A 27,130-nucleotide genomic window follows, 5' to 3' on the forward strand; every position below is an offset into this window, starting at 1 on the left:
GCCGCAACGGCGTCCAAAATGTCGATATTTCTTTTACATCGAAAATGCTTCAGAACAAAGGAAACACATTTATAACTGACTCTAATCGACGTATTGATGTCGCTGATTTAAAGAGGAACTTGGGTGTGTCATAATGAGCCCGATTCATTGGGAGAAGCGCTAATTTACCACGTCAAAAACACGAAGACAGCGCCCAGGGCGCGAAATCCAGAGGGCGCTAGCGCAAATAAACTATGGCACATGGTTAAAGTCGGTGCGCTTTTAATGTAAATGATCTGAATTTTACAGCGCCTTTAGGAGGTCTAATTGTTTTATGTTGCGCGTTAAGTACTGCTGGAAGGCATATTAGTCTCTGGTTGCCAGGTTACCTTTCGTTCTCCTTGAATAGCCTCGTTTTGTAGTGGTTGTGCGCTGACCATTCTTTGCGATGTCGGAACCCAAAATATCCGCGAGTGACCCGTTGAAGCTGTGGTACAGCATAAAGGGCGATGTCAGGTAAGTGAACACGTGCTTAGCAGCTTGATTTGGGTCATGTATCAGCTTCAGTATTCGGCTTTCTTGTTTTGATATATATTTTTTTATTGTTTCTCAATGGCTGTTTCAAAAGAAAAAAAAAAGCATCGCAGATTAATGTAGGTTTTACATTCTTTTGAGCTCTGTTGTGGTTATTATGCGCAGTTTTTATGCGCAATTTTACGGTTGATTTCTGGCCGTGGCGAGGAAACTTTACAGAGACCTATGCTACAGGCCGACAAACGGAATCGGAGGGTGTATGGTTAAGCTGTCAGTGCTGCGGGGAATGTGAACGCTTTCGGGCTCCAGCGACATTCAGTGCCCTTTGCATAAGTCCCAAGCACAATTCATTCCTGTATGGAATAAAAATTGGGTATGATTACTAGTGTCATCAGTGAAGCCCTCATTTTCTTGTGTGCAAGTTTTACAGGATGCTCCATGTAGCTAGCGTAGACATAACCGTGTAGCAACATCCATACTTCGCGCTAAGGGGCCTCAATGAATGTGAAAAATAATCTTACACGGAAACGCTATTGGCCATAAGGTGCGTTGTAAGTTTTATCATCTGTAAAGGGGCCGAACTGAATGAAGGTGGTGGTTTACGTCGCCCGTAGCGAGCCCAATGCAGTTGATTGTTTACATCATTCGTAACCACCCGAACCTGGTAGAATTTAATATTTTATTGCACATGATTTGCTGAGTTCTCTCTCGTAAAAGCCCCAACCACGGGAAAGAAGTCGGGTAAACGTTGACGCGGAGTTGGGTGCAGTTGGGAAGCACCCCCGCTCGTCGTGTCACCGAAACGAAGAGTGGGCAATCGGTGCATGCTTTTAGTAGCCACTAATGGTGCTGAAAGTTGGTGACGCAAGAAGCACCTGTACGTGAAACTTTGGTCACCGTAAGAAGCCGCGACAAACAGGTTCCATGGTTAAATAGAGGTGTGCATCTTTTGATCTGATAGGCGACTGCAGGGAGGCGACCTCGGCTCGAGCTAAGAAAAAAAAATGGAGTTAGGCAATGCAACCGATGCAACGGGGAGGCAAAAGATTGGTGGCAGTGTGTCTACTGAGAGATCTGACAAAAAAGAGATATAACCAGGAAACTAGGCGGAGCGACCAGGGGAATGAAATTCTTGGACGAAGATTGGCTGTAGCTGGTGCAAAGTACAAGTGAGTGCAGGTTATTGGGAGATGCTTTTGTCCTGCGGTTGTGAGAGCTGTATGTTCAGTCTTTGTGTCTATAAGCAGCCACAATGTGTAAGCAGCAACATTCGGCTTTGTATTGTGTGGCGTTAATTAAGAGTGTTGAAAAGTGCCTGTAGTAATTTCTGTACACTGTATCACAGCTGTCTGCTCAGTAAATTTAGTTTACGTTGGGGCTCTAGAAACTAGGGTCTAATGCCATAAAGAGGAGTGTTAGTTTCGAGCTTTTAAAATTCTTACTACCTGTAAAAAAAAATGCTGTAAAAGAGCAAAGGAAAACATTGATATTGCTTTTCTGTTGAGGCGAAATTGTACGTTATGAAAAGACTCAAACGATGGAGAGTTTAACAGGGCGTACTTAGCGAGGTGAAAAGCTAAGCTGGTCTTGATGTGATTAGCTGCCAACGTTGAGGTGGGCTCTTTATGGGGAACTAACACTAATGAGACATTATTGCCTAATAATCTTCGTTTGTTTTTCATCTTTATTTCAGGACAGCAAAGAGTGTTGCCCTGGAGTCTCTGACCCTGCAGTCTGTCGACCACTCAGTGTATGTCATGCTGCAGATGAATTGTGACTTTATTAAGAAGTTCGAATTTCTGAACATATCAGAAATCATAGTTACAAACCTGCGGGTAAGTGGTTTCATGCTTCTAATTTTATGTTGTCGTTTTTTCTTGCAAGCTGGTGTTTCTGTGGTTGTTTTGTGTCCCTGTCCTCAGTATGATTATGTAAGCCTCGAAGACGACCAACAGGCAGAGGCAGTCACCAGAGGTGTAACCGAACTCACGCTGAATGGGCACATGTGTGCGCACTTGCACTAGGGAGGAGGAGTCATGAAGTACTGGGCCTCGCATGGTCTGCTTCACCGTGCTGCTTCTCCCCAGTTATGCCAGGTGGCAGACGCCAGCTATCTTTGACCAGCCTTGGCAGTTGCTGCTGCACACTGTATTGAGTGAGGGACCGCGTGATAGGCATCTAGGTCAAACAGTCTTACTTCGGCTTTTCACTGCAGAGGCTCTGTTTTAATTTTTCCCTGCTCTTTTAAATACTTTGTCATAAGTTATCAACTTTTGCTTTTCACTGCAGAGGCTCTATTTTAATTTTTACCTGCTCTTTTAAATACTTTGTCAGTAAGTTATCAACTTTTAATTGCACAGTTGGCTGTGGTCTTCTGTGGACTTCTGCTGGTCTTCTGTCCAAGATCCTCTCAAAAATCTTCTTGCAGGGTGGGGGAGGATAATTACTCAATCCCCCAAAATATTCAGCTTTCCTTGGTTGTGCAGTATTTAAAGGGGCCATGCAGACAAAGCACAAGTTTGGTTCATTCGAAAGATTGCCTCGTTAGAATCGTACTGACACCACTTTTACTGTAAACTTCGCTCAATTAAGGTATTTAATTAGGGAAAAAGGGAATGGCCATGCGACTCGCTAGCTCATTTCACGCACTAGAACCTATGACGTAATATGCACAGCTGTGCAATTGGCTGAGGCCGGCAAAAGCAAACGCAAGTTAGGCAGGTCTTATAAGCTTGCAGAACGAGCTATTTTTGCTTGAATGTAATGTATATTCATTTTATAGCAGTAAGAATGGTGGGGTAAACAATGGAAGTTACGAAAGTACACGTAAACATAGAAGTACTGCTTCGCACTGCTGTTGGTACTGGGCGCACTATGCTTGTTTTAGTGTCACGGCAGTCTGGCGCTTTGTGGCTGTCCCGCACGACACAGGCCTGTTGGCGTAAGTGGAATTGTCTTACTTGACCCTGTTTGTCAAGCATACCCCATGTTTAACAAAATGATTGCTACCTACCGTAACAAAAACGAGCCAGGTGCGAATACGGTCAGAAACAAAGCAAAGGCAGACAGTGGCCCTGCGCAGTACGGTGACGCCATCTAGGAGTACTAACTGCAAAAAAAAAGTTTCGCAGTATGCTGCTGAGTAAACTGCACACTAACATTCGCTTGAAGACCCGTCCTTGTTACGTCTTTGTAGATGTCATGAAACCCATGATTTGGCGTGACATAAATTCAATAATTTATCAGTGAATGAAGCATCGTTTGCTGCTGGTCAAGCGTTGGGGGCAGTCTAAAACACCATATTTTTCGAATAAAGCAAACTTGTATTTTGTCTGCATAGTTGAGTTGTGGGCAATCAACCTAATACGCGGGATCAAAAAACGCTTGCATAACGGCTCAGCTACAAGAAAGTAAACTGTTTAGTTAGCATGCTTTACTTCGTTATTGTGGCTTTTGCTGCTCGGATTTGCCATAACTGTCTTGTAATTAAATGCAGAATTTCAGCTTGCATTGTCCACAACTGTCCGTTTGCTGGATTGCTTACATTGTCCCATTGTGTACTGTGAAAAGTTTTGAAGAGGTGAAAAACATTATATGAAAGTGGCAAAACGAACACTGAAACAACATTCTTGAAATTGAGGAAAACGCGGAACTCTTTTATAAGGCCTCTTTGGCTCTTTTAAGATGTATTTCTTGTGTTTTCTTTAATTTAACTTTAACCTTAAAGAAACATACTTTATTGCTGTGTGATAAATTTCTTTGCTTTTTTCTCTCTCTTCCAGAATGGTATGAGCCTGATGGAGATTTCAGACTGCTTGAGGATCCTCGCAAAATATGCCAAAGAGATGTTGAAGCCTACGAAAGAACGTTACAAGCACTGGAATAAGATCCCTTTCATGAAGGCAGGTGCACCGCAGAAGTGGACAAGGATGGATGTAAGTCTGACTCATCTAACTCAGTTGGTGGACGTTGTTTTTTACATTTGTGGTTGGAGTGGTTGCCTGGATGCACAGATGTGAGGACTGTGCACAGAACTGAAAAATTATGTTGTAAGTCACTCGCACTGTTTTTATATGAGGAGCAGCTTCATTATTTGTCAGTCCTTAAGCTTGTCATGGCTGATGCTTCGAACGTGCCCTTTCTTTTCTGTCATTCTGAGCGTCAGCATTGACATGGAGGTCAAATTCATGGAGTACAAGAATTTAATTTGCATCTGTACAGTTAGTGATCATTAAATACTTACAATATTTTTCATAGTGACAAATTTAGTAGATGTAATTTTGTTCTTTAGTTGTCTGTGTGTTTCTCGAATGCCATTGAAACAAAATGAGTTCTATAATAAGCTGTTTTATAGTAACGACTGTAACCTGTGAGAAAGTGCAAGTCTACTCCTTGGTTAATGTAAAATGTTTTTGCTTTCTGCTGCCATGTCTCGCTTTAAAGTCACTCTCCTAGACTTGTGCAGTGCTGAGCTTGGCACTGAGCAGTAGTAACTGTTAGATAACGATGCAGTGGAAATGAAATGTTCCCATGCCAGTTTGATTATTCTTTTCCGTATTGGCCTCTTTTTTTTTTTTCTTGTTGTTGAACTGAGAGCTCAGGTGTGAGCCTGCAAGGCATCACTTGTTCTTGTGTTTTTATTTAAGTGATTATGTTCTGCTTGCGTAGATGTTGTTCTGCACAGTGTTTTGAAGCTGTGTACCCAAGGAGTGAATGAACTTGTCTTGAGCTGCCATCAAAATGTGTGGTCATCCGTAAAACTGTGGGTTTGTATATTTGAACTTGTGGAATGGCTAAGGGAGTTTTCCCCTTAGCATGAGGCTGCAGTAGTCATGTTTTTTGTAGACACTGCAAAAATGGTCATTTATGGAATTTTTCTGCACAGTTAAAGGTTACTCCTGGTTTATACTGTATGTTCATGATTGTAAGCACTCCCCTTGCTCCCTTAAGCGGGGATAAATTTCAAGAAGCTAACATTTTAAGGTGGATGTGTTTTGAATATAAGTAACCTTTTCCACTTTTAAAGAACCATGAAGACAAAATAGAGATTTGTTTTGTTTGAAAAAACTAGCCTTTGGTAACTTGCGCAGCTCCATTCTGGCCTTGAAGGCAGTTTGCCCCGAGAAAGATAAGAAATTTTGACAAACATTCAAATTCCACATCACATGTTAGCAGTGATGACATAGGGAACTACTAAAAATGCAGTTATCAGTGTATGAACATTATGTTAGTATTCAAGTGGTGCAATTGGGCAGAACTAGAGGCCAATGTATCTTGGTGCTGGCTTTGGTCCATCAGTTGGGAACACTGCTTGATGTGTTCTCCTTGTTGTGTAAATTAGCCATTTGAAGTTCAGTTCAACCCTTCGCGGTCCGTTGACGGGCCCTGCCCGAATACGCAACATGGCCGTAGTGGTCCAGTGTTCAGGTACGCCCGACTTGGGTGTTCAAGGTTAAATTTCGTGGTTTTTCTCACTGCGATGTGCCCGCATTTTTTCTACACATTCTTGAGGGATAAGGGAACTTTGTTTGTTGAAGTTTTCTTCTTTTTGCACTAGGGTGCAGCTTAAAGGGACACTGAAGTGATATGTAAACATTGCGGGATTACTAGCGCAAATTGTAGTCCGGAGTCCCCAGGCCATGTTTCGACCAATCTAGGTGCGTTTACGCGATTTTATTTAGTAGAAAAACTAATTCGAAAACGCTGTCCTCCTCTCTTTACGCTCGCCCATTTTCTGTGGCGTTTTCGTGTGACGTCAGGAGGGGATGAGCTGGCAATTGGCTGCGCCACGGCTGCGCTACTGCACGGCTCCCCGGCCGACAGAGTCAGTCGGCCCAGCGTTTCGTCCGCCGGCCGCCGGCGGGTCGTCGCAATCAAGGAGGTTAAAAAAAAATTGCTTGGTCGCAATTCGTTCGCTTAGTTGAAACGAAGCCAGGACACGTTTGTGAATGGAAGAATGTGCCTTTCTTTACTTGGTTTGTTTGTACACTGTATCTAGCTCCAAGTCAAGGTCGCTTCACACAAGCGCTGCACATGCGACGCTTCGCTGACTGGTACGCCAGTAGGAAAATATAAGGCCTCTTGAAGGCGGGAGAAGAGTCAGCGAAGTCAATATAGGTACTAAGCAAATAAAATCAACTGATATTTTTATCGTACAGCGTAAAACTAGGGCGCGGGAAGCACTTTTTTGCGCTTGGCGAACAAGCACAGCGGTCAGCAGCACGACTACGCATCTGCGAACGCTTTTCCGTCTACGAAATGCAATTGCTAGACGTGAGCTACTGTGGAAACTCGGGCGACGCTTACTGCACGATCGCAGTACAACAAATAGTCACCTAAGCGGCTTGAAATGCCAAAACTAAATAAAAGTGTAAACCGGTTGTACAATATATACCATATATTAGCGAGGCAATTCGCGTCCCGCTCCGTAGCCTAGCGGTCTGGGGCGCTCGAAATTCGCCGCAAATGTTTTGCGAGTCACGAGTTCGAATCCCCGCGGGTACGTGCTTTTTTTTTTTTGTAAGTTAACTTTTTTGTTTTCCGCCGATGTTTTCTATATTGAGTTCACCTTTTTTGGGGCCGCAACGTTCATGGCTACACGAACTAGTTCACAAAACGCGCGCAGGCTGGCACTGGCGCGCTAGCGAGTTCTCGTTGGCGTGCTGTTGCCATAAGCACCGACTGCTTGCAGGCAGTGGGCACAGGCCAGAATGAACAGACCCTTGGCCTGGTGCGAACACGCTTTTTACGATACAGGCATGAGGGAGGCAAGCTCCAAATATGGGGGAAAAGCGCATGACATTTGGGCGTCTGCGGGTACGCGGAGGGCGTTCATGCACTGCGTAGGTCTCGGCTAGTGAATGCTACGACTACAAGCCGTCCTGGGAGGCTTATCTTGTGCATTTTACAGCCGACAACATGGCAGAAGCGCGGTATGATGATTACTGAGATATTGAGAATGCCCATCCAACAAAGCCATTGGTTATGTTTTACAGAACCGAAACCGAAACTTGTGTGATTGCTAACCTTGGGCATCGTCCAATCACGGCGCCCCTCCTCTCAACGTCACAGCCTTAGTTGGTGCGGCCGCCGCAAACCGCGCATGGTAGTTTTTCTTCTTTCGCGCTTTGTAAAATAATTACCGATTTGTCAACCGGATAAACGATGAAAAGTGTGCTAATTTGAGCCAGTCTACGCAGTGCAAGCAAAAACGGGAGCTTGACAAATTCACTTCAGTGTCCCTTTAAACTGGCCTTCTGGATTCCAGAGCGTTTTCATGTGCGCGCTGTTGGCTGAGAAGCATGGCCGCCTTCTCATCGCATGCATTCTATGGTGGTGCACTTTGCGAAAGCGATGATGACTTCAGTGAGGAGAAGAATTGCGTGCCTCCATCAGTTAGGAATGACAGTGATTCAACAGAAGTGAGTGATGAAGACCACGTTTGCGGTGGAGACAGTGTCGTGCAGATCATTACTCTTTGAGCTACACATTTTGTCGAAAGGCAATGAAATGGTGGCGAAGGCTTTTTTTCTGGTGTCTATAGGTTTCCATTGTCAATAGTTTTATTTGGAGGGGCACACAGATGCAGAAAAATGGTGAGAAAGAGCAGTGAAACCTGCAGCACCGTTGCAACCTCATCCAAAAAGCGGGGCCCATCTGCAAGTATGGAGTGTGAGGAAAGGCTAGACGAGACGAGCCATTTCATCTACAAGCTCTCAGGCCGGAGCAGCGAGGACTGTGCTGTTTGTAGTGATTGGAAAACAAAAGGAAGCAGGAGAGAAACTGTGTGTTTCTGCAAAACCTGCAGTAACAACCCTGGCCTGTGCCCAGGAGAACGCTTCGAGCGGTTTCACACGCTGCTCAAATATCGGTAAGGGAGTTGCAAGCAGAATGCAAGAAACAAAAAAATATCCTGTGAGTTTTTTTGCACAGTTTGTGTTTTTCTCCGCGGTGCCAGAAACGGGCAAAATAGTTGCAGACCGGAACGGCTGGAGAGTGGGTGAAAGTTCCGGACCGCAGAGGGTTAAAATGTGCATGTTTGTTATTGATGCATAGCAATCTTGAGAATGAACCAGCTTGCATTTTGTCTTCGTGGTCCTTTCATCTAATCAAAATGTAAAAATGGTGTTAAAGGGGCCCTAAAAGAGGTTTTGCTGATACATGGGTGTTCACATTTTCAGGTGAATCAATGTCCTAGTAATCACCTCCTTCAAGAATTTTGTTAAAGCGATTAGTATTAGTGCGCTGCAACAGATATTACTGGCACTCTCGGACGAGCAGTATAAGTCTTGGGGCCGTGTGCGCCTGCCTCTTCGTTCGTCTGTGCATATGATTGCACAAAACATTTATTCCACCCTCGCTTTTTCCGCTGATGGCCTGTAGCCCCTTTTCTTTTTATAAAGGCTGTTCGCTCATTTTTTTGCAGGCCCAGTGCTGCCAATTGCAATATGTGGAGGGTTTGGTTGCCCCCCCCCCCCCCCCCCCCCCCCCCCCCTCCCCTTGAGCCCACCTTTTGTCTTGTTTAAGGGGATGAAAGGAAACTATGATGCTTACTCTGTATTAAGACACACCAATTTTGCAAAATGCACATCAGTATTTTCTCCTCTCAAAAAAAAACAATTGCCTTTTTATATATACAAAGCACAAGATTCAAACTGAACAGATCGTGTCTATGACTTAAACAGTGCATTGACATTTGATATGGTAGTTTCACAGTTCAACCAAAAAGTTTTGTTTTAAATTCGTCAATACGATTTGCAAACCATGCCACGTAAAGGCAGGAAAAAAAGAAAAAGCAAGACCCTGCCGGGATTTCAACCCTTCACTTTGGTTGTCTGGGCGTGAGAGTCCACTGCGCCACTAAATAACTGCAAATTGAGACCCCCCCACCTTTGTGTAACATCAGTGTTTTCTACCTGATTTCAAGGATTCCTGGCTGGTTAACTAAACATTTCTTGAATTACAGTTGCGCAGTAAGGTTCCATGAAGCCCCCACCATAGGTGGTCTCCAGCAACACCACTGTTTCGGCTGCGATAGCGATTTCACCCTGCGGGAATATTGCTTGCCGTGCTTTTGTTTTACACTACGCTAAAAACGTTGGTCAATATTGATTCCTTATTAGCTAATAAACCTTCCGTAACTCCTCTCCTGCTCTTACCTGAGCTTTTATCGCACACGAATATGCATTTTGCAACTCCAGGAAACGATTTGCCGCCAAAGCGAACGGCCGAAGTGTCATAAGCCGAAATACAGATACCATTAGCGCTAGTGTTAAGTTGCATGAATGAACTTCATGGACCTTACTATGCTTATTACACTCTAGGAACTAGCAGAACAGAGCCGCATTCATTACGGCACGAATGTTGTCGGGGCGCAGTTTTCGCTTCTTGATCGATCTCAGCGATCGTTTGCCCGATCGGTATTGTCGGTGTCTTCGGTCAGCGAGCCAGTCACACCACACGGACTTTCGTTCGGCTGACGTGTTAGTGTCGCTGTCGGTGTCGTGTGACAAGGTGGTCTGCCAACTCGGAAGTCGGCGTCACTATTGTGTCGGTGTTGTGTCAGTTTAGCCAACGCGCCTCAACGAGAAGCATAGTAATAGAGTAAAAAAGATAAATATGGATGAACACGATAGCATTAGGCATGCTGTAGGAAGCACCAATTAACCAAAGGTGCCGCCATGACCTGTCGACACTGAGCAGACGACACTTCTCTTCGCCGGAAGTGCAAGAAAGAGCCATCCAATATCAAGATTTCTGCTTCGTGATGCTCACTGAAGAATCGATGACGTACGTGCGGGAAGATGGCGGTGTCCAAAAACATGCTGGGAAGGGTGGGAACGTAGCAACAAACTTTGCAACGAAAGTGTGAGCTTTCCGCTGCACGTAAAAATGTTATTCTTGGCACAGACGACATTGACCACCCACTCTAACAATTGCACTAGTTCATTTAGTGTACTAAAAACGCCTTTCAGGACTCCTCTAAATAGCTGATACTATTTTGAATGACTGTTTATTACTCGTTGCTGGAAAATTCATTACTGTAAAATTCTGAGCAAACAACGCCTTCCTGCAGACAAGTTGAGATCATCGGCAAAGTGGGGAGGAGGCACTATCCCAGAACAACACCAAAATTCAAGATGGCAGCGACAACAATCCCCCACCAGCCACAATCACCCAACAATAATCCCCATCTTGAGCCAGTCCAGAAGAAAAGTTCGCAGAATTCCGCTTGAAGTCCACCCTGGTCTCCTGGTGCCCTGCAAGTCCACCATGCAGGTCGCCTTTCTCCGAGTCATCCAGCGCGTTCCTTATACCACAGTCCCCGAAGGACCCTACCTAAGTATCCTCAGTTACAGCGCAGCGGCCCACGGCTTGGCTATAAAATCAAGTGCATGCTGCCGCCAAAAGGAACTGACACCACCAAAAGAAAAACGAGAATTGGTCCGTAGAGATCGGGCTAGCAGGCTGCTAACCACAATTGGATTGGAATGGACTGGCCGTGGCAACCCAGTGTTGCCTGGGTGCAGTGGATTTCGGGGTCTGTACATCGTGGAGCGAAGGGGGACTTTCCCTTAACGGCACAGAAATTTGAAATTAGCAGTGGATTTAGAGGGGGTCCTTTACACGGGTGGGAGTGCTTGTTAGGAATTTTACGGTATTTCTAATTTATTGCTTAATCCAAATAACGTGAAACACCACCTGTGTGTGTGAGTGGGAGAGGGTGGAGAGGGGTACATAGGTATGTGGAGGTTAAGGTTGGAGACACAGATTTGTGGATATTAGGGGTGTGGACCTTTCATTTTGTGAGTGCCGAATTGCACTGGTGCGTGGCAAGACTGGGCAGTGTATGTAGCCTTTGCTTTCAGTGAAGTGTATTTCTGTGAAAGCAGTAAGCCAGCTGGTGATCCCATGGGCGACGGTTCAATTGCGTTAAAGTGGACTGTGCAGGATACCACTTATGGGCTGCACGATGCCCCCTGCCTGGTCCTATCCGGCCTGCTAAAGTCATCGCGTTGCTCACCGACTGCACTGCCAAAAATGGCAATGTTATTTATTGGTGTTTTCACTATGCCTGTTCCACGTTTTTGTCCCATCATCTCAGTGTACTTTTTTCCCAATAGGTTTAGGAACCATGCAGTTATGTGGCAAAATATTATGAGGTTTTTGGTCCAGTGGTGCAAGGGAGTCCCAGAGTCTTGCATGGCTTCGCACTGAAAATAATTGCTTACCTCTGTATTAGATACTTGGGACGTATTACAGCACATACAGAATGACATCCACTTTCGTGGAGGTTGTGAAAGGCTTGATTTAATGAAGCCACTGTGGCTTAGTGTGGCTAAGATGTTGCATTACAGAGCACAAGGTTGCACGTTTGATTTTTGGCCGTAGTGGCTTTTCCTTCTGATGGAAATAAAAAAAAGTGCCTCGAGTTTTCAGCTCATTCAAGAAGTTGAAAATCAGGATTCTCGTGTTTCTCATGCTTCTCAGATGCATCTTTGGTAATAACATCACTTGGCATTTTAATGGCTCAGGTATTGGTGTGTGTTGTAAGTTGTGCTGCCACTATCTTTTTCCAGGGTACCAAGACCATTCTCAAGCAGCTTGGCTACACACAGGAGACCTCGAAGGGCTACATTTTCCCGCTCCATTCCTTCGGGCCGCCGCTGAATGTGATCAAGAGCCTCTCCTTGGAGCTGGCCCTAGCTGCTGCCGAGCTATCGGTCTTCTACAACAACCACCATCCCCACCCGGAGTACATACGCAACATCATGTGCCCCGCTGGGGCCCTCCTGCCCTCGGCCTCCAGCACTGAGCGCCGAGAGTTCAACGTCATGGATCTTTTGGCAGAAGTTGGCAACTCTGCGAATCTAAGGGTACGTAGCTTGCTGATTGCCACCTGTTTTGGGACGTTGATTGCAACAAGGCCGACTGCAGCAAATGTTTGACCACATATAAAGACTGTTCTCTGAGTGTATGCATGAACAAAATGCCGAGTGAAAAACAGAATACAAAAACAAAAACAAAATATGGGTTTCGTATATCAGACCAAGTTTCATATATCAGACAAAAGACGCTGCCATTGCTGGTGGCCAGGCTGAGCATTTACTTCATCCCGAGCAGGCAAGGCTGCTGGCCATTTCCCTTATTAAAAGGACTGTGAAGTTAGGCTACACACTGATTGCCCTTTTCTGGCATTTAATTTGTGCTGCACATAAGCCATTGCACACAAAATGAAAAACTACATCCACAGACTGGACGTTTTTCAGTCAAATTACTGTGCGTGCTAGGGTGAAATGAGTCCGTACTGCTATCGTAGCTAGTTCTGTTAAATCGTCTTCCAAGTGTCGTGCATACTGTAGCAGTCCCAGGGACAAGGAGCGAAACTTTTTAGCGGACTGCAACTGCGACAGTCTCCTGTTTTTGCGAAAGCTTTCTAGTTGTGGAGGGAAAACGTATACTGCATAAAACGAAAGTGCAGTCTACAAACTACAAACCAGATGGGACACCATGTCTGAAAAGGCCGCGAGAGGTTTTGAATCTGCCCTTTGAATCTATCGTTAGTGTGCTAACAGCGCTCTGTGGGCCCTGTATTCGTCTAGTAAAAGCTAGTGTGATGTTTCGCTTGTGTAATAGCATAAATTTAGGCTCTGCACTTGCTTCAGATGGTGAAGTTGAAGTTCAGATTTCTATTTGCTTCCAGTGTGGCAACTTGAGTTGACCATGACTCTCACTGTTGTAATAAAAGAAAACGGGCAACTGGAGTTTTTGATATTTGTTCTGGATTTTATATAGTCATGCTGCTACAAGAAGCACACAGAAATGGTGCCACGTCCTTAGCGTTTGGGCTTGTCTCTTCGCTGTTATTTCTCTGTAGGCATTTGGTAATTGCCTTAGCTACCGTACTTACCCGATTCTAACGCGCACCTTTTTTCCGCAAAAATAGGCTGAAAAATCGCATGCGCGTTAGAATCGGATACAAAACCGAAACTGCCGAAACAGCTGAAATTTCGTTCCACTCATCGCCATCGCCATCTCAAGATTTCGCCAAAGCTTTTAGCAACAATTTTTTGGATCTAGGCGCCTAGGCTATTCTAACGGCGTTCGCACAAATCGTCAAATTATTCCACTTGCGCGCTTGATAACAGCAACGGCAGCAGCGGCAACGAAGGTGCGCCGCTTCCGCGGCTTACGAGCGGTCCCACGCGTTCACAACGAGCGGTTGGCTGAAGCGTACGCCTCTGGAGAAGCTCGCGGGATAGGCGTGCGAGGTGTGGGCCACGATCCCATCGAACATGGTTGAACGTTCGTTCAGAAGTGTGGCATCACGAACGCGCTTGACGTCACCGATGACGAGATGTTGCGGTCAGCGGAAGGCGACAAGGAGTAAGATGAGTGAGATTACTTCAGGAAATAAATCGCCCGTTTCTCTCGCATTCGTTTTTCTTGCTTTTGTCACAAAGTTCCTTGCGCGTTACAATCGTAGGTGCAAGTTTTTTCAGTTTTTTGCCTGGAAAATCGGGTGCGCGTTAGAATCGGGGGCGCGTTACAATCGGGTAATTACGGTATATAAAAAATTACCGTTTCATGTTTCAGGGGCAATTATTTTGAGTTGTAAACCCTCAGTCCTCACAAATGGGATTTTCTTTAAAGGGGTCCTGCAACACTTACTACCAACTGCTTGGAATGTATTTTGGAGTAAAGTCTAATGGTCCCAGCAATGTGTTCCTGCAAGAATTATAAAAATCCGTTCACTATCATCAAAGCTACGCGAGATGAAAAATTGCGCATGATCGTTTCCTCTCAACTCGACAGCGGACTATGCGACGAAAGCTGAATGCTCTGTTCCAGACAGGGGGGCGGCTCGTGCGTTCTCTTCGGGGCCCTTCAATATATCACAGGCCGGGGAGTTCTCTCTTTTTTTCTCTGCGACGTGGCGGGGTCTATTTCCAGTCTGATGCAAGAAAAAGGCAGGCATTGAAGCCTGCTCACAAGCACACGCTCAGGCTGGTAGGGCGTATTTGAAGCAATAAACGTTTTCTGTCAAGTAGTCTGATTTTAAAGGGAAATATTGAGTTTGTTACTCAAACTCTACGCACACTCAAAGCACAAAATAAACGCCAAAATTGTTTGTACATGTTCAGGCATAGAGGAGGTTGGTGCAAAGTGCCGACAATGGCGGATCGTCACAGGAAATGCGAGGAATAAACCGTGAAGTTTACCAGCAACAGCCAACAGGACAGCCACCACTGTAATACGTAATTACAGTGGTGCATAATGAGAGAAATTGAAGAGAGTGCACACACAGTGTGCACTCTCTTTCACAGTCTTTCACAGTGATTTGCGAGCTTACCCCGTCACGTGCATGTGTAATATTTGGCTCGGGTATTCCTGGCAGTGCAATCTAAATGTCGCGCATGTTTATTTGCACTGCTCAAAGCGTGTTGCAGGGTCCCTTTAAAGGCCAACTGCACTCAAAATTTCAACCTCTTGTGAACGTTATTTTCGTATAGTCTGCCTAAAAAGACTGCAAGATACAAAATAGGATAGCTGGAATACATGTATTTGCGGTGCAAACAACCATCAAAAGTTGGAGATTTTGAAACCGAAATTGAGAAGAGCGCTGATATTACGCCGAGGCTGAAGTGACGTTTTAGTCAGCGATAGAGCGGCTGCATGCGGCCGGCCGGCCGGAGCAAACGTGCGCGCAACACTTCGCCCTCGCAGCAGCCATACAAGAAACGCGCTTATTGGAGCTCCACCGGTTCTCCTCGCTGCGGAGGAAAAATCACCCGGCCGGCTGCAACGTCACTTCCGCTTCATGGCTGTTCGTGCAATCCACCGGCAGGTGCAGCGTCGCCTGTACTGGGAAAAATTCTGATCCAGTTTGAGCAGATCCCACCTGAAAAATGTTTCATTTTAGTACTTTAGTTCTGATTTGACTTAACTTGAAAGTATAGTGGTTCACAAACCAATTTGATGTTTGTTCCTTTACGTCGGTATTTTATGATTGTCTTCCAGGCATAGCTTGAATTTTAATAAGTTGTATGAGGCAACTGAACGGCTGGCATTGAAATTTGAACTGTCAGTGTGCATTTTTACTTAGCTCTTCTATCATGAAAACCGCCTGCAAAATGCACAGCAGGATAACAATAAACAATACAACCCACCTGAGGACCACACTTTTATTTTATGCCTATTCTACTCCGTTTTTAGCTTTCGTAGTTGCCTGTGCTTTGCATAGGCAGTGCTCACCAAACTCTTCTACCCTGTGGCCAGTCAGAATTTAAGTGTTCACGTTATTAGCACCTTTTCCCACCCATCCTTTGCCAGGCTTCTCGTGACACACAAGCTTTTGATTTCAGTGCATTAACCATAGCACATGAAATTGTAGTAAAAGTTTATTTGACAGTGAATAGTCAGTGAATAAGCTAAGCCGTCATGCACATGCTGCTGGGAAGTGCTGTTTTAATTGTGAACTTGCTTTTATGGTACAGTTTATAATAAGAATAGTGTTTGCGGTTTACAACCCTCAGTTCTGCAGTTTTTGCACCGTTATAGAAACGGTGGCAGAGAGGAAGAAGCACAGGATAGAAGGGCTTTATGTGGATGGCAAACTCAGGATCAAATGCCATTGTAAGGAGCAGGATCATAATCCTGCTTCACATGATGCTTTTCCATCTGACTTGTGGGCGGGCCTGAATGCAACTGTCCATCATGAGGAACGAGGCCATAGCCCTTTTCCTCATTCTACTTGGGATCCAGTTCCCTTCCTCTCTGATGTGGGGAGTGCTCTGAAACAACACGGCCCCCTCACCCAAGGACATTTCTCCTTTACCAAGCACACATGCAATGCTTCCTATTTATTGCTTTGCCTGGTACTCAGTACATGGGACACGGTGCACTGCTACAATGAGAAGAGAGGTTAAAGGGACACTAAAGGGTGGAAACTAGTTGGCCTGTATTGATGGATTACCGTGCCGAGGATCTAAATTCGCCATTCCCGCAACTAGCAGTTGTTTAATAAGGCAGAAAACACCAGAAACGTGAAAACAGGGGATGACGCCTCGTACGCATTTGGGTACTACGGTATGTGACGTCACAAAAGTGGTTAATGGCGAGAGTTCATTGGAGAAGCATCCATAGATCTTTTCCTGAAATAAACAGTTCCTAAGTGGTTGAGCATGTGAAATAAAAGTAAGTCAAAGCTTTCCGTGAGCTCATCGTATCTAAAAAACACACACTTCAGCCTTTATACCCTCCGAGGCAGGCTGCTTCTCTCATGATTCAGTCAGCCATCATGCTTTCAGTTTCGTTTTCGAAAAGCATTGGTGCGCAACCAACGAAGTCAATAACCTGCAACGATGAGCACCCCAGCTTCTGCGAGCAATGTACCTGGCAGGGAGCAGCTAAAGTCTCTCTATTGGAATCGGCAAGAGGAACAAGATGCACTGCAGCTGGTTAAGCAAGCCGCCTGCGCTTCCAACCGGGTGCTTGAGAATTTAAAAGCATTTCTCATTCCGTCGATGAAAAATCATAAACCCCCCAGCCAGCCTCCTCGGCCAGAGAAACGGGCTGCAGTCCACCATGGCTCGAAGCGTAAAAGCTACTCTGCCAGCGTTTACTCTCTAGACCGGTGCATCGCTCCTAGTTTGTGACGCAATGGCTACATCACGAAAAAATGAAAGGGAAGTGGGTTAGAGAAATGCCAGCTTTGTTTGTTTATTTCTAAGCAAATAACGCATCGTTGCTCGTCGAACAAATGCCGAGAGAGCTGCAAAATGTATGATCTCTCAGTTTAAACAAATGCACACTAAAGAAACATCCAGTTTTGTATGTACCCCTAGGTTTGTGCCATTGATCGAAAGGTTGTCACAAATTCATGTAGAACTGAACAGCTCCTGTAATGCTAAGTTTTTTGTTTTTTTTGGCCAAGGTTAATACATACTGGCAGATACAAGAGTTTTTTTATTCATAATTTTAGCGGCAAAGCACCTTAGGGGCTCGGGCTGTCGACGTCTAATGTGGTCACAGTACTAAAATACCTGGACACTTGTTTTCCAATGCCTCGCACCAGAATGTTTCATCTCCATGGCCAAAAATGCTTACTAAAAGAACACACTGGGGCACTCATTTTCCAATATCTCGCGCTTAGACCGCTTCGGGCTTCAAAGACACGAGACTTTACAGCAAAGCTGTATACATCTACCCCCCCAATGGTTTCATCTCCGTGGGCGAAAACGCCAAGGCCTAAGACGCCGTGCGCTCAGCATCGAAACTGCATTATACACTTCATAACTTCGAAACCGCATCATCGAAACTGCATCGTACACTTATGCACTGCATGCTTCGCCCCCCCGCCAGGCTTCACGTTAGTGGAGGTGGCCCTGTTTTTTAATGTGGTTAGCATCCAAGGCCATCAAGAGAAACAAACAGAACTAAAGGTAGTCTGGTCATTCGTATTCCTTGAGAATTCCTTCATTTTGCATGTAAATTTATTGTAGTGCCAAGCTTGTTCCAACGTTTGCCTCTATAACATATAGGCAAACGGAGTGACAGTGGTGGTTATGTGTATACATCCATCTGTATCAGTCTTATAAATCTTCTGTAACCAATTTCACAGAACTAATGGTACATATAAGGGTGTGTTACGAGGACGGCACCAGGTGCCGCCGAGCATCAGTTATTGACATAAGCTGCCTGAACTGTTCTGTCATAAACCAATAGCTGCTGTATTAATAATTTTTTGTGTGTTTTAGTTTGTTTGGGTTCAGCTTGCTCTAAAGACAATACCCATTGCAGTTTTGGTCCTGTTCAGGCACACACACATGCACGCACATACACGCACATGCGCACGCACGCACACGCACTCACACAGTTCTGGTTTGGCACCCTGCTCTGCACTTCTGTGTAATTTAATAAAGCAGGGACAGTGAAGTGAAAGAATTGTTTGTGGCCCCCTGCTGTTCCCCTCCTTCAGCTGTCCCGTGTTGTGTGGCCCCTTCTGCAGGAGCTGACCCAGGCCCCGATCCCGGCGCAGACCCTGATGAGCCCGTCGCCGCACAAGGGCCGTGGCCGTCCCCCGGCTGTGACCCGGGCTTCGGAGGTGGTGGCCAACTGCGCGGCGGCGTGCAACTGCCACGCCTACTACGACAGCTACGGGGCCCAGCCGCAGCAGCTGCCGGCACACCAGCAGCCGCTGCACCTCCAGGCACCCGGCCACCTTCAGCCGGCCCACCAGCAGCAGCAGCAGGAGATTCAGCGGCACCAGCAGGAGATCCAGCGGCACCAGCAGCAGCAGGAGCTGCAGCAGCAGGAGATCCAGCAGCAGCAGCAGCAGCAGCAGCAACAGCAGCAGCAGCAGCAGCAGCAACAGCAGCAACAGCAGCAACAGCAGCAGCAGCAGCAGCAGCAGCAGCAGCAGCAACAGCAGCAGCAACAGCAGCAGCAACAGCAGCAGCAGTCAGACCAGCAGGCTCAACAACAGCAACAAGCACAGCAGGCACCACCACCACCACCGCAGCAGCAGCAGCAGCCAAGCCAGCAGCCACAACAGCAGCAGACCCAGCAGCCACAAGGGCAGCCTCAGCAGGACATCCAGCAGCAGCAGCAGCAGCACGAGTCCCAGCCGTGAACCGAACAGAAAAAGGGTGAAGGCATCGTTGCTTTGCGTACAACTGCCCCCCTGCCCCCTCTCTCTCCCCCTCTCTTTTTGGCTTTTTCTCTTGCTTTTAACTGTGCTGCCCTGAGGAGCTGGGGTCAAAGCCTCTTGAGGAATTGACTAAGCAATGTATGAAGTATCTGGAGGAAAATTCAGCTTCCCCTAAAGAACCCTAGATGCTAGTTGTTGCTCTCTCTCTTTCTCTCTCCCACTTCTCTGCCCCTCCCCCTCCCACCATTGAGAAAGACGTATGACGAGGATCTTGCCTTTGCGCTGATGGAAGTCTGAAGGCTTTCGGCCTTTTTCTGTACTTGGGGTTGGTGTAACTTCATCAGCATTAAAATTTTGGCTCTTGCGGATGCTTGCTTGGCAATGTGAAAAGTAAACTGCATTCATTTCAGGCCCTGTGGTGGCGACAACGAATACCTTTTTCTTTTATTTCATTTTTGTGAGCCATGCTTTTTTTATCTTGATGGTGCACATTTGTTGCTTTGCTTTTGATGGTGTTGGTCCTCAGTCATTTACGGAAAGGTAAAGCCCCAACTAATGATGACTCCATTAGTTTGATGTACTTTTGGGCCACTTACACAAACGATACGTACAATGGATTTTTTGTTTTGTCTTTTTTTTATTGTTTGTATCGTTTTTCTTTGCACTTAAGCTACTTAAGGCCACTCTTTGCTTTACTTCCGCTGCGTTCTGGGCAGCGTAGCATAGCCGTTTACCTAGTGTGCATGTATCTGACATGGAAACGTGGGCTGTACATAGCAGTGTAGTTGCTACTCCTAGCAATACTTAGCTGTGTCTTCTTCCTGTGGTGGATCCACTGTCCTTTCCTTTTTTCCATCGTGGTAATGAAGATGCATGTGTGCTGTACACCATGCACGCAGGAGAAGTGTGTAGATGGAATGGTTAAGAAGTATAAAGTCATTTTGTGTGATAATTTGTTTCGGAATATTGTGGAAGGGTAAAAAAATTGATCATTGCTTCTTTCTCCCTAGGCTTTTGGGCATTGGCTGTGACACACGAGGACTATGAATTACATAATATCTTTAGTGGCTTTATTAAATTTTGCTTTAAAAATTATTTTTGCAGAAATCAAAAACAGTTCGAGTTCCTATATGCAGTGAATGATAGTGAGTTGCGTAGCGGACACGTAAGCATTAAATGTTTCAACTTGCTGTTTGTCAGTATTTTTTTATTCCTTTCTCACTGCAACACATTCTCTGTATGTTACCCTGTAATCTTCATGTTCAGTTTGATTGTGCAGAAACAAATGGTGGATGTGAGGACAATTCACGTTATGCAATTTTTGAGTGTGTGCTTTCGATGTCCGAGTCTCTGTACTGGTCATCTTGCTGCGTGGCTTATGGAGGTTGGTAATGTGCTCTCAAAGCAATCAGCTGCGCTTTGTCGCTTGTCTCAATAAAAAACAAGGCCGCCTAAGTTTCAGGCGCATTCACATTTAAGGTGCAGCTGTATATATGTATTTTGTCTGAGATTGTTTAGTGTCATCTCGTAACTGTTTGTTACTTACCAGATGAGAATTATTTCATGCGGGCTGGGTTATTACTGCCCCCTTTTTTCTTTAAATTAAATTTTTAAATTTGTGCGTGAGGCTTCACCTTGTGCTGAAATTTTGTGACTTGGATTGTTTTTACTCTATTTTGAAGTGATAGGAAATCAAAATGTGTGTAATTCATTAGCCCTATTTTTTTCCCTGGGATATTTGTGCCTGTTTCACAAGGACACAGATACAAAGGTGATTTAGTGCTCCAAGTGTGAAGAGAACATTTCTCTTTCCTTCCTCTGCATCTGTTTGGCAGTATTTTTTTTTTTTTGGGGGGGCACAGCTATTGCTTCATATTCCGACTGTAGACGCCTGTGTGTTATTCTAAAATGCGTGAAGAGTGTCAGGCTTTTGTGTTGTGTTGTTTTGGCATGCGTGTCATTTTAGTATTAGTTTGTTTACATTACATGTTTCTCCATCAGCTCACGTGTGCACTTTGTCTGATGCTTGTACATTCCACCTATGGGCTCTTTTCTTTGCAGAGGAGATTGTACGCAAACTGGCAGGAGTTTTGTCAGGCCAGATTGTCAGGCCAAGAGTTTAGATTATGCAGGAAACGATTTACAGGCAACAAATTGCAGCTACAAATGATGTGCAGCATCCATGGTAAACTGTTTCCAGAGGTAATGAGTTTTAACGGCAGTAATTCGAGCACCTGACTTTGTGGTCAGTAATGAGAGTTGACAGGCTCCCTTCCACAGATATTTCCTTGTGTCATTTCACCTCTCCGACTTCTTGTGCCGTCCTCTTCTGCCCACACCTCCAAAACATTTCTGACACCACTGGATGTGTTTGTACCAGGTTTATTTAGTCTAGTTACTGTCAGCGTTAAAATATACAGGATAAAAAAAAAATCCTTAGCTCTTATTGCTGATCTTGCGCTTAAAGAACTAGTGACACGAAATTTTCGTGTTACATTTTGTTCCGCTGTTATGGGTGCCGTATTTTCGCGCGTAGAACCTGCACCAAAAATGCAAAAATTTCAGGGGTGAAGAAGAGGTGCGGATAATATGCGAGGTATCTCCTTTGGTGCAGCTTCACCGCAATGCCCGTTGGACCGTGATGCCCCTACAGCAGTAATAGTGACGGAGCCACTGTTATTCCATTGACAGTGCTTATTTTGCACACACAGCTGAACAATATACCAACCTGAAAAAATGTACGTGGTAAGCCATCTAGTACCGTAGTCAGCAAGGTCAGTTCTTTTGCATTAACAAATGTGTAATGTTGCTTGAGTAGTAGCTTCGACGGAAAGGGGGGGTGTGGGTTATATGCAGGGGCAGGTTATACGCGTGAAAATATGGTACCGTACCTACCAGCCCACTATAATCGTAGAATGGCACATTAGACGGTCGGTTGCAGCTCAAATATTATTTACAGCCTCGTTTAACAAACAGCGAGGCGGCTGCCATGACAGGAGGGCACCCGTGACGTCACTGTCTTCGTCGCACCATTGCTGGTGTGGACGCGTGCACGCCCAGACTGGCCGTGGTCTTCACCATCTCCATGCATTCAGGCAGCATGATGTCACTTCCACAACCCGTGACATATTACACATGCTAGAGTAGCGCGCGCCAACCGCAGCCAGTGCGTTGGCCACGTCACAGGTGTGCTCACGTCGGCTGTTTGAGGCCAGGAGGAGCAGATAGCGTCATGGGCATGCCGATTGCGAAAGGGTATCCATTCTGAGCTTTCTCGTGCGCGCAAAGATTAAAATGGATTTAAAATATGTTGTACTGAATGGCTGGGAGGTATCTCCATATACAAAGGAAGCCTTCTACGCAGTTATCTCAGCTTTGAAATTTCGTGTCAGTACTCCTTTAAGGTTTATATAATAATGCTGCTGAAAACCTCAGTGTAAAAGTTGCGTGGAGCTGATCTGTTCATTGCTTCAAAGGTTTTTTTTTTGTTTTTTGTCGTGGTGCATGAAACAAGCTTACATGAAATTTTTTTGTTGTTTCCATAAAACAACTGCCGTAAAGTTCCGAAAGAATGCCAGCCAAATCTACAGAGATATCTAGTGAAAAATACGGAAGGGGTGAACTTTCGGGTCAGGTGCGAGAAACTCCAATAATGTAGCCGCACCGCCAGCCAAAACTGTGGAGATATCAAGTAAAAAAGCCAGACAGGTTGTGTATTTTTTGTGCAAAGTCGAGACATCGACAATGTTTGCAGCTGTGTTAAGTTTTCGCGGAGGGAGCTCCCCGTGCTTTTGAGAGCATTGAAGCTAGCGCGATTTTAGGGTGTGGGCGATCTTCGGGATCTCCTAGTAAATTTAATATTTCACCCCTAAAGGGGGTGGGAGATGTTTTGGGGGAGGGTGTTCTCTCGGAACTTTATGGTAGCCATAATGTCGGTAAAGATGTCCCACCTGAAAGTAGAAAAGAGTGAGTGTGGCAAAAAATCGTGGGTGGGCTAGCGTTCATCATGCAAAGAAAGGTTAGAATGTTGCCGTGGTCAAGCCTGTTGCCCGAGATGCTCGGAAGATAAATTGCCAGATTTTAGTCACCAGCGTTTCTCTGTGGCCGAAGGTGAACTCTTGGAACAGCATTTGATTAGTGCAAGTTTGGTGGAACCTGTCCAGCATTGAGGGGCGCTGTTGCATCCTGGTGTGACTGACATCTGTTATCAAAGTGGGAAGAGGGCAAAATAAAAATGGCAGTCCATAGAGCCGGCTGTATTTGGCAGTCTGTGCTGTCTCCATGTTACTTGCTAAGTCGCCTTGACAGGTGGTGAGACCACCATGGTATTACTTTCATTACATCGTGTCTGAAGCGGGACAAAAAAAGCAGGTCTTGCCATAAATTTACACTGGAGATCTTCAGGGGGAGGTATTGGCATTCAATATTAAACTGCTCATAAAGGAATTTGCTAATGCTTAAGTCATTTGAAACAGCTATGCTAAAAGAATTAGTATTATTGCTGCATTTTGCCCAGTAACTTAACAAAACATTAGTTAGCATATTCCACAATATGCTGGTGCTCTGTGGGCAATGCCTGTCAATTGTAGGCTGCAGTGGCAGGCATATTTCCCTCTGCAGTAAGGCAGACATAATAGTTTATAGTTGCTTTTGGGTTTGGGTTCAGTGTGTGTTGGCCAGTGCTGACAGCCATATGCGGTGTTGTACATATTTTTCCTTATTGGGGCTTGCGCTATGTGCGAGCAGCGTCATTCTCTTGCTTGTGCAACACTGTTTGGCTTAGTAACCTAGAAGCACTTATTCTAGTAAATGCTTACTTTTGGCACATATTAAGTAGGTACTGCGCGAAGGCGAGCAGTATCTATTTAATGTGACCTACCAACTCTTTCAAGAATACACTTTATGGCATGTCTTGAGCCTGTTACTGTTCAGATTCACAGCGCTGGTGGTATACATGAGTTGTTTGCGTTTGTCTGTAATTTTCTTCCAGACACGTTTAGCAAATGCCTTGGGATGTCCCCTTACCTTTTAGTGTACGTTTATCACTTCACAGAGCTCATCATCTTTTATGTTTGGCAGAGTTCGTTGTGGTTTTCACACAGCACTGTCCGTCTTCTTCACAGAGCACTTGTCGCCTTCATGTTTCCTGGGCCCTTGTTTTCTTGTGGGGTGCAGGCAGTTCCTAAGGTGGTGGGTGCTTGTACTGCATACGTCTTGATGTGAAAAAAGGTTCTTGCATGACTGCTGCTTAAACGATTGAGGCATTCAAAGTACGCCTATTTAGTGGGTGAAAAAAAGTAGTGGCAGTGATTACACTTGGAACAAAGGCTCTTTGAAAGGGGCCTTATAATGTTGGTTTGCTGTGCGTTGCTTCATTGTTGTTTTACCAAATGTCAGTCTTTGCACAACTTGGCGTAGCCAACTTATGTGCTGTCCCAGCACTTCAGGGGGCTCGTCGTTTGTGTGGAACTGGAGGAGTTAAATTTTTTTTCTTGCTTCTAGTTTGCAATGGTCCCTCCTGTCTTTTCCCTTGTGTTTTTATCTTGCTGTGCTTTTCTTACCCCACTTGGAGCACGTTAGGGTTACGCATCAATGTTAGTGATGGAGGCCTCTAGTCTGTTGAAGAGAAGAGCCTATGCTGCATTGGTACTGCATTTGGTCCTATTTTGTAGTGCCATTAGTTCTGCTCTGAACGTTGGTCTCTCTCTCCTTTTTATTTTTTTTTCTACAGTTGCAAACTTTGGAGTGACTAATAAGCAGGGATGGTAGTGGTGACGACAAATAACTACACAAAGTGATGCTGGTGAGGTAGAAGCCTCTGTATGAGTTTTGGGCACTTGATTTGAAGTGGCTAACTTCCACAAATCATGTGTTTGTTTTAACACAATAGTAGGAGTCCGTGTAATTTTGCCTGTGTTTTTTTTTTTTGGGGGGGGGGGGGTGAGAAGTTACTTCCTTTGATAGTTACCAATGAAAGAATATTTTCTCATTCTCCTTCCCCCTTTTTGTCATGTTCAGGGTGCGTTTCATTTACCCCAGTAGACAGAAAAGTAACCGACTGTGCGGTACAGCACCTTTCTTGAGCCATGTTTCAGTTTTTGCACACATTGAAGCACAGTGGTGTTTGAAAAAAAAGCGAAAACAAATGCAATTTTTATTGTGTAATTTATTATTTGTGCAACTGGTTTTAGTTACATTCTTAGATTGGCTTAAATTTTGTGTTTTCAAGTATTTGTCTTGTGCAAAAATATTGGCTTGGATTCGTAGACGTAGGAAACAGTGTTGTTGCCTGTGCTGGTGGCTGCTGCGCTGTTTCATTTTTTGTCGCATTGGTGCCTATTTGGCCATCTAATTAGGCTGTTTCCTAATCTATAACAGACTGTCTGTGAATTGGAACACAATCTCACTTCGACGCCGCAAATTGGGAGCAACGGAGCAGTTCCATTCAAGGAGCAGTTGTCAAAGTTATCCATTAAAAGTTGCCAAATTCATCTTCAGATACGCACCAGTGTTGTTTTTTTTTTTGACCGAGCAGTGTTGATGTTCTTCTTCGGCAGTTTACAAATCCTTCGGAATTTTTGACACCACAAGTTTAGAGTTCAAAGAATTGGCCTGGGGAAGTGGTACCCGCTCTGTTTTGTCATTTTGTAGTTTATCAATGGGCTGTTGCCTTCTAGTGTAGTGTATTTGCAAACTTAATTGTATCTTTCTACCGACTAAGGTCGACTTGTTTCTTACTGTCCTTTTAAATGTGCACAATTTGTACATTTCAGAGCAAATGCACTGTGATAGTGATGAGACCAATTGGCACATTTTAGTGGCATGTCTTTTATGCCTCAAGATCTCAAATCATTTTCCTTGTATTTCTAGTCGTATTACCTGTTTGCTAAACTTGAGCCAGGCTGTACTGTCCCTGCTGAGCTAGCTGCCAAAGGTGCATTGGCTTCCTATTGAGCTGTGTGTTCCGGCTGGTTTTTGTGCACAAATCGCTCACAAGCTTGGTTTTCTAGTGTCTATTGGAGTAGCTGTCGCATGTGCTCACGGCACTGTTAAGCTAAAGCAAGCAGAAATGTGTCACACATTGGGAGGAAATGGATGCAAATGTACGATTGTTGGTGTGGACAATGCTGCCCGCTGCTCATAGCTTGTTTTCACCGCTTTGTTGCTTGGGTAGCTTGCTTTGGATGCTGCATGCATGTTATCTGCTTCCTCCTGCTTTCCATCCATGTGCTTTGCTCATACTTCTCACTTCTGGGTTGAAAGCTAGGCTGTTGCCAATAGCCTCGATGGAAAAAACAGCAGCATTATTTCGCCCTCGGGGAAATTTTCTAGACATTTAGTGCATCCTAGCTAGTTATATTTGAGAGCCTGCCTTGCTTGCGTTTATGCTGAAGTATACAAGATCTCGTGGTGAAGGTGAGTTTGGCCCTCATTGACTGGCTTGTTTCCTAGCATGTTTGGAGTGGCTCATTGTGCAACGCACCAGCAATAGTAGTCTTGCCCTTTCCATTTGCTGGAATGGAGTGCAGACGTATCAATTGTATGCAAGAAGCTGTGGAAGTTGCATAGCTCGTTACGCATGGTGTGCTCTTTGAATCATCATTATGTTTTGTGATAGTTTCCCCTCTCCTCACATTTTTGTTTTTCATCACGGAAGCACCATGCACTTGGAAAGATTATTCCATTTGAATATTACAAGCTAAGGTTACAGGTTGATGGTAGGATTTGAGTCTGGTTCCCAAAGTGACCGCGATGCTAAAATCCTACATTGTTGCTTGTTGCTTAGCTTGGATGCATGGAAACCGTGATATACTTTTTTTTCTCGCATTGCATATGCAATGGTGACAGCTTAGTGAACATTTTGTTTTGTTTTTAGCTACATTGTGCCAAACTGTTTCATTTGTGTTTGCTTTTGCTTCTGGTATTATAGCAGTAAACAATAAAGGGTGTTCGTGCTGAAATAAA

At 45.0% G+C, this 27,130-nt stretch overlaps 1 protein-coding gene across 2 annotated transcripts; it reads left to right on the top strand.

The window, feature by feature from the left end:
- LOC144155294 (uncharacterized) lies at positions 1-27,130 on the top strand. 2 transcript variants are annotated; one of them, XM_077686635.1, is made up of 5 exons: positions 1-495; positions 2,207-2,348; positions 4,296-4,448; positions 12,093-12,389; positions 18,524-27,130. In XM_077686635.1, exons 1-5 carry the CDS (start codon positions 428-430, stop codon positions 19,145-19,147), a joined length of 1,284 nt encoding a protein of 427 aa, XP_077542761.1. In that variant the 5' UTR covers positions 1-427; the 3' UTR covers positions 19,148-27,130. The 2 variants fall into 2 exon arrangements, with proteins under 2 accessions (XP_077542761.1, XP_077542760.1); XM_077686634.1 differs by lacking the exon at positions 1-495 and adding an exon at positions 643-1,682.

This window comes from Haemaphysalis longicornis, unplaced genomic scaffold (assembly GCF_048455015.1).
Source record: "Haemaphysalis longicornis isolate Haplotype H1 unplaced genomic scaffold, Haemaphysalis longicornis Haplotype H1 scaffold_1, whole genome shotgun sequence".
NCBI classification, from domain to species: domain Eukaryota; kingdom Metazoa; phylum Arthropoda; class Arachnida; order Ixodida; family Ixodidae; genus Haemaphysalis; species Haemaphysalis longicornis.